This window comes from Mauremys reevesii, linkage group 7 (assembly GCF_016161935.1).
Source record: "Mauremys reevesii isolate NIE-2019 linkage group 7, ASM1616193v1, whole genome shotgun sequence".
In the NCBI taxonomy this organism is placed as follows: domain Eukaryota; kingdom Metazoa; phylum Chordata; order Testudines; family Geoemydidae; genus Mauremys; species Mauremys reevesii.
This window is the reverse complement of record NC_052629.1, coordinates 115,732,193-115,746,948: the sequence shown is the minus strand read 5'-3', so window position 1 is coordinate 115,746,948 and position 14,756 is coordinate 115,732,193. Positions and strand designations below refer to the sequence as shown.

Sequence of the window (14,756 nt, the reverse complement as noted above, 5' to 3'; positions counted from 1 at the left end):
AGCGTTATACAAGCTGTCTTTCTGGGCAAATGAAAAATATAGCTCGTATAATACATTAACATAAAAATCCACAAGATAAGATTATGTTTTGACATACTTAAACAAGCATTCTATATTTTGTCTCCAACAAACAAAGCTAAGGAAATAATGTAACCATCTTTACACAGTAAATTAAGGTTACAAGTCATACACAAGAACAGAACTGCTTGCGCATTAAAAACTGTTCAGCTCCATTGTCATACTCTAAATGTTGGCTCTTAAAACCATGTTTCAGTTACATACAAGCAAAGGTTATTATATAGTCAGCAATTAATAAATTTTCAATAATTTAAGTTTATTGTAGCTTAAAAAAGTAGACTGAGAATGATCTTAATAAGGCAGGTGAAAATATCTCAGTGGAAATAAACTCACAGAAGCTACTGCCAAATTTTAAATCTGTCCAATTTGAAATGACCAAAGTGTTTTGATTAAAATAAATAGTCTGTGTTAAAATTATTTTACTTTTTCTTTTGCATGACTATGTCAAACTGAGCAAGTCAGGCAAGCTGTGTTTGTGTGTAAAAGTTGAAACTTGCAAACGTAACACTGTGCTTTTCTTACCTGCTTTCTGTGCCACTGAATACCAAGCATTTCTGGTCTTTCCTTTACACTAGTGTCTTATTTTATTTGTAAAACATGCTCCCTAATGATAGCAGGGTAAACTGAAAATGCAGAAAGTGAAGGGAAGTCCATTTCCAGATACATGCCTTAGGGGGTGTTATCAATTTCAGAAATTAAGTGTAAAAGTAAACACTATCCTTCAAATCCACAACACAACAGTTAAAAATGTGGCCCGGTTAGGTTCAAATGCTTAGCTAGCAATTTCTACTAAATGCAGAGTTTCAGTTCTCTTGTACCAAAGCAATTTTCCACTCCATCCTTACAATAAGCTAATTTATCAAGGAGGCACACCCAAAATAAACAACCACCAAAGAAGATTTCACTGACTTAATCAGTAGCCTCTGAGTAGCTCGTTACTGTGTGTTAAAGCTTTTTCAAATGATCTATGGGTCCATTCATTTAACATGAAGTAATTTTCTGGTACATACAGTGCTTTTTTGCACAAAGTACGACAGCCAACAAAGCGCACAAGCACGTGCATAACTTTAAGCTTCAGTGTGGCCCCACTGAAGTCAGTGGGACTAGACTCCTGCTTACATACTTTGCTGGCTTAGGCCAAATGCCTTCAAGCTAACTGATTATGGTTCATTTATAAAGCAGTGCAAAATATATAAGTTCAGGGGCATCTTCAGAAAAATCTCTCTTTAAAAAAATTATTCCAATACATCTCAGTAAAATAAATAAATATGGCTGACCGGTTTACCCTCCCTGAGACCCTTAAAGGAACATTAAAACTTGAAAAGGAATGTCTTTGCAATGTTCCACTAATGTTAAAATGTGGATTGAGAAATTCATAGTATTAAAACTATGTATAACATATTGATGCTCATAGGTAGCATCTGATTTCCTTTGGTTTTTCAATAAATACTTTAAAAATGCGGTTTAAAAAAGGTAAATATAGCTTATATCCCAGATATAAAACAGAATTAAAAGGGGGTGCCCATGTTAACATGTTCAGAATAAAACTGCAGCTTTTAAGACACTGCTTTGCACCCTACACATGCAAGCAGAGCTGGTAACGGATTTAGTTAAGCACAGAATAATTTTATCATCAGTTTGAAAGGAACGTACATGTCTGCTACTCAAAACCAAGCTGATTTCAAAATAGAATTTTATTCAGTTGCCTCCACAGACAGAAATTATTTTGATCAGGCAACTAATTCTCAATGTAAGAAGCTGGCACCAAGTTACCGAGAAGTGGCCCTCTTTCCAAGTGTAACACCCAAAAGCTATCTTGCTGATGTTAAATAAAGCTACAGACTCTGTGCCTGAAATTACTGCAAAGCACTCTGGGCCACATAATTAAGGATAAAAAGACAAATAGAGCTTGAATCTTAAAAAAAAACATTTGTTTCACCTCTTCAGGTTATTATTTTAGCAGGATAATGCACAGAAGGTAAACTGTAAAGCAATGCCAACAGAGCAGGAAAGAAGTTTGTAGTCTGAAAAGATATAGAGCAAGAATGAAAGAGACACGGACCATCAACATGAGCAGCACTTGCTGCTCACTTGCCAGCATGAAAGTTTTTTCTCAACTGTAGCTCCCACAGCAGAATATCTAGAAGTTTCCAAACATTAACAGGCCTATTTATGTCATCATTGGATGATATGCTGTTCAGAAATTGCTCTTGGAACAACAAACCCAAATCAATTAAACACAAAAATAATCCCCAGAACAGAATGGAAAGAGACAGAAATGAAAAAAGAGTTGACCAAGAAAGAACCAAGCCACATCGGATGTGAACATGCAGTGGTTTGGTTCACCAGCTCAAAAAAGCTTCCAGTCTTAGGGCTCTCTTCTGCCTTGAATTCTAAAGCAAACAGCCACTCCACAGAGATTTAATGTCACCTCAGTCATTGATGCCGGTCTGGAAAATGGATGGAATTAATCAAAATTACAGAATACCACATTTTTGTATGATTGGCTAAGAAAGAAATAGCCATGTCAACAAGTAAACAAAATATACATTAATGCATGGCATTCTGAAACCAGCTTAGTTACTTTTGAATAAGCACACTCCAATTGGACACAGCCTTGTGATTTGTCATTCTGAGTTATTCTATTGGGAATGCAGGCTATCTGGAGGAGTCTTCCCATTACAGATCACAATGTATAATAAAAACTATTTGTCCAGAACTGTTTAGCTAAAAGTTGGCAGGGAAGGGGAGGAGGGAGAAATCAGGTCTCATCTAGGTTTAAACCTTCTGGAACACACTTTTCATCTAAGCCTGGTTCCATTTCAGTATCAGCACTTTCACAAAAGGGGACTGTCCCAGATCTTTAACTGTTCAATATTTTTGTTTCACTTCACAGTGTTTCAAGCACCAGCGTTTCCATGTATTGGTTTCAAATAACCCTTTATATATATTTATTTATATATATATTTATATATAATTTATATCAAAACTGATAGTACACAGTATAACTGGAAGAAGAAAGAACTGAACTTAAAGGATATGCTGAAGGAGGATGGAGGTTGTGAATGCAATAAATAAAGTCCCGTTCCCCTCCCCCCACACACTCCAAAAAAACAAAAAGTTGTAATGTTCATGGAAAATTGTGCACAGCAGATATTATAAAAAAGTAGATTCAGGAGCACATCCAATTATAAATGATTGTTAGGAAAATTATATAAAACAATGGAATACATAAAAGTGTCAAGAGTAACTGTCAGGGTGCGAAATTCCTTGGTGGCCAGATGCCCATGACAAGCAGAAATTATCCTGGTTGCATCAGTATAGGGGTGATGTCCAAGAAAGTGTGTGTTCAAGCACAGATGAGGCTCTCCAGGATTGAAGCCCCATGGGCAGGTGGAGTGTTTGAATTTCATACCCTGATTCATAGTTTTCCACAACTCCATGTGCAATTTTCAGAAAGATTCATCGTTAACTGCTGACATGTCGCCCTTTGGCGTGGAGGAACGGGACGAGCCTTTGTCTGTGCTCTCAGAGCCGGAGCTGCTCTGATTCTGCTGTTCTGATCCTGCACTGGAGGTCACTGTAGATGAAGATGTGGAAGAGGAGCGAGTCTTTTCTTTAAAGTCTGTGATAATTACTGTGACGTTCCCCACTGTGACTGCCAGCTGCTGTGCGGTACTTCTGTCCACATTTTTCAGTCTGGGCCTAAAGAACAAGAGAGAAAAAAAGGGAAAAAAATTATTAGGAACCATATTTCAGAAACAAACTTTCTACTAAGTGACATGTTCTGAGCACTCTTGGACAGATCAGATTAGTTTGGAAGTGAGCTCTGGTACCAGCCCCGTGCTTAATACTGTGTAGTATCATGCAAATGACCTAGGAGTGACCTTTTGCTCCCTGCAACAGCACAGGCTGTGAGGGCTGCAGCAGCAGTCCTCAGAGGGAAGGGATGCCTTGCAAAGCACAGCAGAGATTACTTGGATGTAGGGAATAGAGGTCTTGGCTACACTGGAGAGTTGCAGCGCTGGTAGTGGCTTTACAGCGCTGCAACTTACTCCCCGTCCACACTGGCAAGGCACATACGGCGCTGTATATCCCTGGCTACAGCGCTGGCTGTACTCCACCTCGGCCTGGGGAATAACGACTGCAGCGCTGGGGTGCCAGTGTAAACAGTGATTAATCTTACTACCTGTAACTGACCTCCAGAATTTTCCCATAATGCTTTTAACTAAAGAACTCTCTTTGTTTTGTTATGATGCCTCTCTTTGTTTTGTTGTGAACTCAGGGCTCCCGGAGCTGCTTATCTAAAAAACAAACACAGCTACTGTTTGCTGTGAATGAGGCAGGCAGGGGGATGAATGTCCACAGCTAGTGTTTGCTTGAGGAGAGAAAGAGGGGGGGGGGGGGGGGAAAGGAGTCCGCCGGAGCAGCTGCTTATCTGGTCTGAAGCCTATTTGCATTTAAGAGTGAATGAGGGGTGGGGGAAGTGGTCGGAATTTGCAAGATAGGGAGCTGACAGTGTCGGCTCCAAAAATCCACTCTCTCTCTCTCCCCCCCGCTTGCTGTCACACTCCACCCCACCCCCCTCTTTTGAAAAGCATGTTGCAGCCACTTGAACGCTGGGATAGCTGCCCATAATGCACCACTCCCAACACCGCTGCAAATGCTGCAAATGTGGCCACACTGCAACGCTTTCCCTACACAGCTGTACGAAGACAGCTTTAACTCCCAGCGCAGTACAGCTGAACGTGTAGCCAAACCCAGACTTTAACCCCACTCAGCCAGAAGGACCAAAGATGACAGGCATATGGGGTTGGGAGACAGATTTTCAGAATCTTCCCCCCTCCACCCGCCCATGCAATAGATGGAGAATTCAGATAACAGAATTCTCCATCTTGTCACATCACATGCCCTGATGTTCTGAGACAAGGCTGTGACTTTGCAATACAAAACCACATGAAAGCATTCGAATATGGACCTTTAGTCCCATGTGGGGAACACTGTAGCTGCATATAACTCAGGCACTGGGACAACTTGGCTTCTCCTTCTCAACTATTTTGAGTTTATACAAATCAGAGCCCAATCAATCCAAGTATAAAATTGCTCAAAACGCTCCCTTCAGAAGGCTGTTGTAAGTAAAACCCAGGACATTTCTCAGTGTTAGCTTTTCTCTGTCAAGAGACAAAACAAAGCAAACACGTTGGTTTTTCAGCTCAGGATTATTTCAGTAATTTGTTTCTGCGCTATCATGCAATTAGTAACCCAGCTAATAAAGGACTGTGCTCTGCACAGAGGCTGGCATTCATGTGTTTGCAGGATTTGGTCCAAAATTCTGATACAAATACAATGTAATGAGTTTATTTAAGGGCAAACTTCTGCTGGTGTGTGCTGTTGCTGGCCATGTGCAGTCCTTTAGCTGTTGGCAGATGCCATGTCTGCTTCAGTGACTACCTGTGATTTACAGTCAACTCTTTTCCCTTCCAACCGTGGGTCAGACTGATGCAGCAGAACTTTCCCCACTAGGGAAATCAGAGGGGTCATTCTCCAGACATCAGATAGAACTAGCTCGCTAGTGGTAGAAATTGCCTTTTTCAGGGAAACAGGAGGCAGATAGGTTTTTGTTCAAGACTAGGCCCCAGTTTTCCAACTGAGCAGAAAATAACCCTTTCCTCTCCATTTGGGTCATACTGGACTAACTCAAAATAGTGAGAAAAGAGGAAGTGGACCCGATTTTATATTTTTGATGCATCTCCACTGGTGTCGGGAATTTGTAGATGATCATCCCAGTGCTACCCCTTCCAAGATTATCCTATAAAAATCACTGAAACAGATGTAGGTTCTACATGAGGATTATCTAAAGTGGGGGGAAATAATGATAAATAGTTTCAAAAGGAAAATAACGATATTCTTGTGAATTTAAACCTTCAATCAAGTGTGCTGTAAATTTCTCACTCTAAAAACACTGTTTTGTAGGTAACCTAGAAAGAAAATTGCGTCACATTTAACAGGAAAAACATTAATATTTTAATCACGTTTAAATATTAAATTATAACTATGTTGGGATAACAACCTGACACTGAATAACTATTTTCTTTTTAATACTGCCCCTCCACTTAGTCACTAGATTCTTCAAACCCGTAGGTGCTGTCAGTAAGTTCTAATGTGAAGCCACACATACACATAAGTACGTATATACTCATTTACACATCTATGTAACCACAGACTTAGATGAAAAGATTAACGTCACCTGGCTTGTGGGGGTGCTAAAGGCCAACTAGCTCAGCATATCTGGGCAATTTCGTCAGCTTTGAGACTTAGTAGGCGAAGGCTACGCTATACTGATAGATCCTTGGTATCTGCAGTAAATATTCCAGGAAATGTAGTAGGTTTGTTTATTTTTCTCCCCCAAGTCCCCATTTCCTTTAGGAAACCCAGTTCTTCCTGTAACTTTACAGACTCATTTGTTTTCTCTCGTACTCAGAAACAGCTAAAAAGCCTGGCCCGGATCTTGTCACTGGGATCCTGGTGCAGATCTCTCTGCCAGTGCCCTTCTCTGCTATTGAGTACACCTCTCTGCTGTGACTTGGCAGGAGCTGGAACAGTGACAGGTGCACTGAGCAGACTTCTCCCTCTCAATGGTCTGCTTAACATAGCCCCAAGCCACATTAACTTCTGTCCAGAATAACTCCATGCTACCAAACCACTTCAGGGGATTCCCAAACAGCTGCAGCTGGGAGATACCCTGTTGCTGACAAGAAAATAGGGGAGAACTGCAGGAGTGTGATAGGTGGTAACAGCCGTGGCTTTCCATCCACCCTGATGTTTGGGACTAACCCCCCTGCTCATTCTTCAGGGTCTGGGAGGGCTTAACAAATCTGGTTGATGCTCAAAAGGGAATTTAAAGGCACTCTCCTCCCCTTGGTACTTTCACACAGGTAGTCAAACTGTGGTGTCAAATTCTGCTTGTTGCCTCCATGACTTCAAGGTGTAAAGACGACCAGAATTTGGGCCTGCTGCATTGGAGAAGGAGAAATAGCTTTTATTTCTAAAGAAACCTGCAATGTCATCACAGCTGAGGATAGGACTTAACTCTAACACACAGGCAAAAGCCCATCTGAAATATCAACTCAAATCAACTGTTTTATCCTTGGACAAAAATAAAGTTTGTAAATGCCTGAATTGTTTAATGAGACCTTTCATGTAGTCCCCTAAGAACACAATCAAAATAGTGCTTGAATTGGAGGCATGGGCACAGGCAAATATAATATATCCACTCTTTACACAGTTATTGGGTATAAATAGAGAAAAGGTAAGAAGAAATTGACTGGTGCCCTCCTTTGAGGAGATTAATGTCTATTTTCTACACAGCAGTTTAACTGCCTAAAAGCAACAAACCACCACAACTGACACATGACAGTTTTATCAGAAGGCCAAGGACTGAGTGTCTAGTGAGTCAACGGCTTCCACTATTTGAAGCTACTCTTTTCCAGGTAATCATTCAGATGCACAGGCACAGAGGAAGCTTGTACTACTGATGTTCATGCCATACCAATTCTGTGGATAAATCAGAGTCTTCTGTCTCTAGGGCTGTCAACCCAATTAAAAAACCCACTAATATGGACCCTTCAGTTCAATTCTCAGATGTCAAGATCTAACTAAATGAACATCAATTGATTCTATATTAAACTTACCTTGAAGTGTGATTTAAGTCGCTGGTCTTTGTTGTAGTATTCCCAGACTGTATACTGTTTGCTTCACTAGGAGGATCTTTTACAATATCTGACTTTGGTCTGTAGAAGTAGGGGAAAAAAATTATAATAGGTTTTCTGGCTGATTAAAGTGCACTATTGCTTGGCAAGACAACCATTAATAAAGCTTACATAATGAATAACTAACTGTAAACCTTACTAGTGTCCCCCTGAAACTTACTTAGTCTTTTTATTGGTGTTCTTCTTCGTAACACTTGGACTGATTTCTTTTTCTTTGTCAGGCTTTTCTTTGTCTTGTTTTTCCACTTTCTCTTTCTTCTCCTTTTTGGGAGGCGGAGGTGTGGCATATTGCTGGGCAACTTGTTGAGCAACCAGCTGAGAGTTTATTCTAGGTTTTCTATAAAGAGAAAAAAATAAGACCCACAAATCAATGATTTAATAAAGGACATGTCATTTCAAATATAGCAGAAGCACCATTAAGATCCGTTTAATCGCTTATGGAAGAATATTTGACTTTCAGGAACAGAGGATATTTCCTTACTTAGTACCAGGTATTACCAGCTACCTGAAAATATGAAACTTTCAAACTAAAAATCTGACAGCCCTACAAACTAGAATTTTATTGGTACTAATCCACAGTCCAGGAACCCTTCTCAATATTTCTAACAAATATAATATTCTTTTCCACGTGCTTCACAAATTTACACTCTTAAACCTTTCACAATTACATGGACAGACAGCTTTCAAACATCTGAGACTTAAAGTGCTATCTCATTTTATTAAAGAGACAGATTGGTAATATGTTAAATACAGAAAAATAAAGTTAGTAAGGTGCCATTCACATTTAGTTTTTCAGAATAAGTTCTAGTTCTCTGAAGCAGTGGACTTGGCCTGAACAACAGATAAAGAGCAACAGAAGGTTTACTGATAAGGAGCAACTAAGATTTACTGTGTCCCACCAACGGCTCAGATTGTAATTCATTGCAAATAACAGAACAAATGGGACATTCACTGTACCATTAAGTGTCATGTCTGTCTGTGCCAATCTCCAGCTAGCATTCACTCTCAACACAATTGTTTACAAACTCCAAATAGTATTCAGTAATCTTTACAACGTATATATTTCTTTAGACAAAAAAAAAAAACCAAACAAAAATTGAAGGATGCTCTTTCTGGAATATGAGGTCCTTAGTCAAAGACCCTAGTTAGCTGACTTGCTGTAACTGAGATCAAGAATTCTAAAATGGTCTATTGCTGTCCAGGTGAGGGGCAAAAAAGACAACGTGAGGTGAAATGGCTGGTTTCTGCTGTGACTAAAGGCTAGTAGGTTTGAGTTTTTGAGGGAGATAATGTGATTAAGGGGGCAGGCAGTGTGCAGGCAGAAAAAGAGAAAAGGTTACATTAAGGAGGGGAAATGGGAAGAGAACAAATTACTCTGTCTTTTTAGACAGATTTTTATTTCAAATGTTTCAAGCAGAAATCTAACCCACCAGATAGTTAACAATTCAGTGCTGAGTGCTCTCAGTAGTAATTCATACATTCATCCCTTCTACAATCCTCATTCCTTCCTTCATCTCCTCTCACCTTGACAACTGTATATTTTCCTTCTCTCTGGCCTCTCCAAAGCCCAGCATGTGCAGACTGCTGACTTCCTTCACACGTGTTCAAAAGCAGCACTAACACATCCTCCCTATCATCAAACATCTCCATTGGCTCCCTATTTTTATTTCAGGTTCAAGTTAAAAATTGTTCTGGTTAATAAAACATCTCTATGAATGCTTCCTAGGACAAAACTTTTCCAAGTGTCCAAATGGATTAGGATCCTTGGTCTCACTAAAAATCAATGGAACTCAGGCTCCCAAATCACTCAAGGGCTTTTGAAAATGTTACCAGATCCTCTCTACTTCCCTCACCTAGCATCACCTAGCTCACTCTCTGCAAACTCCTTGGATTGTAGAGAGAGCATTCACCTCTGCAGCTCTAGCCATCCCTAACAGCCTTCTTCACACAGCCCATCTGTTTGCTACCTTGTTTATACCTCTTCATTTCTCTCTCTTGGGCCTAACGTTTAACTCTGGATATACCGACACTGTGCTTTTATAAACACTATATAAAATTAAAGTTGAAGTGTACACACATATTCGCACATTTTCAATTACCTTTTTTTTTTAAAGCAGATTTAGATATAGCTTAAACTCATCCAGCATGGATCTCTAGTTCTGCTAGATTCAAACAAAAACAAAAATACTACAGACTACAAAATAAACTCCTCTCAAGAATGAAATCAGCCAGATTTTCCTGGCACACAAAGTTCTCATTTCATACAAGATCCGAAGATAGTACAAAATGTTCTGCAGGGAACCAGAGACAAACATAATCAATGCGTTCTTTGCTACACATACAAAGTTTTACATAGGTCAGTCCATTTGTGTAACCGCTCTTGTATGTCTTTACAAAAGGACTCCATAAATTATTACACCTCAGCACTACATGAAAAATTTAGAAAAGGTCAGTTAATATTAGTTCCAAAGTTAAAATAAATAAATGAATACAAATCTAAACAATCCCTAGTTTTGCAAGAAAAAAAATCAATTAAAATATTTGCTGAACAACTTTTTGGGATTCAGACATTTCGCAAATACTATGCTAGAGCAGAACTGGATATTGAAAGTTACTAGAAACTAAAAGTGCAATTGACTAGTCTATTTTTGCTGTCCAACCTGAATGAAATAGAGATGAAACAGCACAAGTGGGTAAAAGATACGTTTTAAAGATTCTTCCAGTTTTATTAATCTAGGATGTCATTATTAAAAGGCAAGAAAACGTTTTTTTATATAAAAACCCATATAAATTACACACCATTTTAAACTATTAATGTTCCTTTATTTTAGGCTAGAATCTGTGACACCAAACCTCTTTAGGGGCCTGATCCAAAGCCCATTTAAATCAAATTAATTGAATGGAAAGATACTCCGACAACTTCGCAGTCTTTGGATTAGGTCCTAGTTACCTCTACACTAAAAAAATCTGCAGTAATTTTTCAGCAGCAATGCAATTGCATCAGTGCTACCAGTTGTGTAGTGTAGACTCATCACAGGCTTTTAAAAAATAATAATACAAAACCCTATGATGCTATGGTTAGATAACATAGTATTAAAAATGTGCCCAACACCAGATGCCAACTTTACCCAGCACCAGTGGGTGCTCGCACCCCACTCCCGCCTCTGGCCCCGCCCCCATTCCAACCCCTTCCCCAAAGTCCCCGCCCCAACTCCACCCCCTCCCTACCTCATTGGACCCCTTCCCCAAATCCCTGCTCCAGCCCTGTCTCTTCCCTGAGCGCGCCATATTCCCCCTCTTCCACCCTCCCTCCCAGTGCTTGCCGCGCAAAAGACCTGTTTCGTGGTGCAAGCGCTGGGAGCTAGGGGGAGAAGCGGGGACGCAGCACACTCAGGGAGGAGGTGGAGCAGAGGCGAGCTGCGGTGAGGAGCTGCCGGTGGGTGCAAAGCACCCACCAATTTTTTCCCCATGGGTGCTCCAGCCCCGTAGCACCCATGGAGTTGGCGCCTATGCCCAACACACCATTAACAGGACTCCTGCATCTACACTGGTTCTGAAAAACAGATTTGCCTAGTTAGTGCATACAAGGCCTCTGGTTTCACGCAGTCACATAGGACGACTAGTAGGAGGCGGTGTGTCTGAAATAGTGTGAAAACAACTCTACATAACACTATCCTATACTTCACTCGTTTGGGCGCTGCTTTCTTAGTTATACACACATGCATTATAAGAGCAATTTTTCACCTTTTTTTTTTGGTCATGTGTCAGTATTTTTGCCTTTCTAAGACTACTGATGAAGTTTTTACGCCTAATAATTTAAATTGTAAAAGTTAGGGCTCTGTGACAAGATCAAAATTAACCTCTCTCTGCAAGTTAGCAATATGTAAAATCACCATTAGAGATCACCAATTTGGAACCACTGATTAGCCAGCTCTTCAGAATGACAGTTCTGTGGGCCTGTTAGATATTACCAAGTAGTAAAAACAAGGCAGCTAAAGATACCTACTGTAAATAGTTGCTTTTCCAGACTAAGAAGTCTGCTGTATAAACGTATTTTAACAGAAAGAAATACCACACTAAGAACTGCCTGTGACATTTCTGTTAAAGAAACACCAAAATTTAGATGAGAGAGCTTGTTTAAAACCTGCTTAGCGGTTTCATGTTTTTTTTAAATGAAGGTGAACAATACTATTTGCTGATAAAAATGTAACATTTAAATATCTACAGATGCCCCATGAAAACAATGGAAGTGTTCCCAGAAGTTTCTGCCACCATTATGTGAAGGCCTATGTAACGAAAAACTTCTCTTGATATCAACAGAAGGGATTTTGCTGGCAGTTGTTTTGTGGGTCCAAAGCTGCTTCCATTAAGACCATGTCTGTACTACAAACATGGTCCTGTTTGTACAAGGCTTTAGCTTTATCACAACATACCATTATGGTCCAGTCTGCACAACAAATTGGAATAATATTTGTAACCAGGTTATGAAACACCCATGTTGCATTTAGAATCTTCAACACAGTTACAGCCCAATTCAGTTTATAATGTGGTTTGCTTACACTTCTCAAGAGTGTGCATACAGAGGGCCTCACTAAACAGTAAAACTGAAAAATGTATCCTAGAAAGCTTTTTTGGTACAATTATTGCTCATATGACCTATAGTATGCACAAGGCCCAAGTTATGAACAATTCTAAATACCGTTATATCAGCAGCCTACTTATCTTATCAATAATATTCCTCGGGGGGCGGGGGGATTTAAGGATAAGAGACTATCTACTGATTTTTTTTAATGGAATACTGGGGACAGTTTTGCATCCTTGCATTTTAAATAAGGATTCTACAGCTGTGACTAGTGGATATAAACATGACTAATAGAACAGTTTGGTTATGCATGTAGAAGGAAGATTTTACCTAATTAATGATCCATTCTAACAAAAGTCTTACTTAAATAGCAGAGATTGTGAAATGCAACCTATTGATCTTTTAAACTTTAAATACATTTTGCAACTTTTACAATTTTCCATGTCATCAGCTTGTACTATTGGATCGAAAAAATGGATGTTCACACATTGCTTCATCTTCACATCCTTTCTCCAAAATGGATCACGCAAAGTAGGAGTTAACAAATCCTTGGAGAGCACAGGCTGTCCCCCTGCATGGCTGACGTCACTGCTGAAGCTGCCTTTCCAGCAGTGACTGGAAGTTTTAGTTACTTGCTGCTTACATAACTAGTTAAATCAGAAACACATCATTTGTGTTTATGCATTTTGTCTAAACATCATATTAGGAAATTCACACTCTTAAGAATCTCATATAAGGTTTTCTATTTAGTAGCACTTTGATCTGCTCTTCATAATGTTAGCCAAGTGTGGAGCTTTGCTCCAACTTCCATGATTGGGGAGCTTGCATATCAGTATATTTTATTTATAACCCTCCACCCATATTCTCTGCTGAGGAGTTAAGAGTGCAGCACTGTATAGTTAAAAATATAACTTCTTTAAAGGGACACTAAAACTTGAAAATCACATCTACCTCTGGAAATAGTCAAAGGTAACCTCCAGAAGAAAGATCACAGAAAATAAAGAGGATTTTTCATAATTTCACATGCTTTGTTTACTCTGTGCACTTGACAGCACTGTATGTATAGTCAGTTTTACTGTTTCAGGGATGGTCAGTGACATAACTCTCATGCATAGTTCCAGCAAGCTCACGTACACGCTCTTCCCTACTCCATGAAAAAGATTATTTACTAGTAGCACAGCCACAAAGAGGTAGCAGGCAGGAGAGTGCACAAATAAAGGGGAATTGGGAGAGTGGGGGGAGAAAAAGGATGGATCTGAGCATGTTTGATAGCAAATATTTTTGTTTTTAATTCAGGACATGCTATTTTAAAAGAGACGCTAGGTCGAAAAACAGTCTATTTCAATAATTTAAAAAAATCCAAAACTAGGGGCTTGTCTACGTGAACATTTATGTAGTTAATGACTAGCTTGAGTGTGAATCTAACCCGCAGTAGCCAACCACCCGCTGTCTGTGTAGACCTTACTGATATGCACTAAAAGTTCATTAGTGCACTTTTTCTACTTGCATTTCAAAGTGGCATAGAATAAAGTACACAAATGAACTTTCAGTGCACATCAGCAGTATCCCCCTGGACAGTTAGTGTGTGAGAAGCTAGTGTGGGATAGATTCATACCTCACTCTGAACTAAATGTTCACGTAGACAAGGCCTCAGTAAACATTTAGTCATCTACTTCAGATATCTATCAAACTTAGGAGAAAAGTAAACAATGCCTGGGTGAGTTATGGGGACCCATGTCCCTGAAAATCCAAGGAAAAACACAATTTTAGGATATAGTTTACAAAATTATGATTATCAAACTATACTGGATAGAAGACCTTTGCATGGAGAAAAGCCAAGCAAGCACACACCTACCACAATGCATTTTTAACCACAGAGGATGATGCAGAAGTAATGCTTTTGCTATGTCCAGATATGTAAGTTGCTTGCCTGGCCTCTGGGCCATACTCTATCTCAAACAGGAGATCTTTTCCACGGAGAAAACTCAAAATTTAAAAATAGTTAACCCCTCTCAACATAAAAATGCATGGTATCCCTTTGGTTATGTGTCCATATACAGCATCCTTCATCTCAATTATTTTTTGAAATATCCCATTCTTTTCCTGAGATATGAGAACCTTTTTTCTATATTTCTCTATTGTATAGCTTAGGTTTTTCCAATTTTAGAGTGGAGCAGGACTTGTTACAAGATGTCCCTATAACAATCTCATGAGTCCTTATAATACTATATGGAGTATTATACCTATCTCATAGAGCTGGAAGGTACCTTGAAAGGTCATCAAGTCCAGCCCCCTGCCTTCACTAGCAGGACCAAGTACTGATTTTA

The 14,756-nt window shown here is 39.5% G+C and overlaps 1 protein-coding gene across 3 annotated transcripts in view; it reads right to left on the bottom strand.

Annotated features, from left to right (window-relative positions):
- Positions 1-2,723: 2,723 nt before the first annotated feature.
- LOC120369125 (RING1 and YY1 binding protein) overlaps positions 2,724-14,756 on the bottom strand; it is an 81,990-nt gene continuing 69,957 nt past the window's right edge. For all 3 annotated transcript variants that reach the window (XM_039482058.1, XM_039482057.1, XM_039482059.1), the window contains exons 4-6: positions 8,008-8,184; positions 7,770-7,868; positions 2,724-3,783 (exon numbers count right to left, since the gene is read on the bottom strand). In XM_039482058.1, the coding sequence (XP_039337992.1) occupies positions 3,531-3,783; positions 7,770-7,868; positions 8,008-8,184 (529 nt within the window). In that variant the 3' untranslated portion in view covers positions 2,724-3,530. The remainder of the gene's footprint in view (positions 3,784-7,769; positions 7,869-8,007; positions 8,185-14,756) is intronic.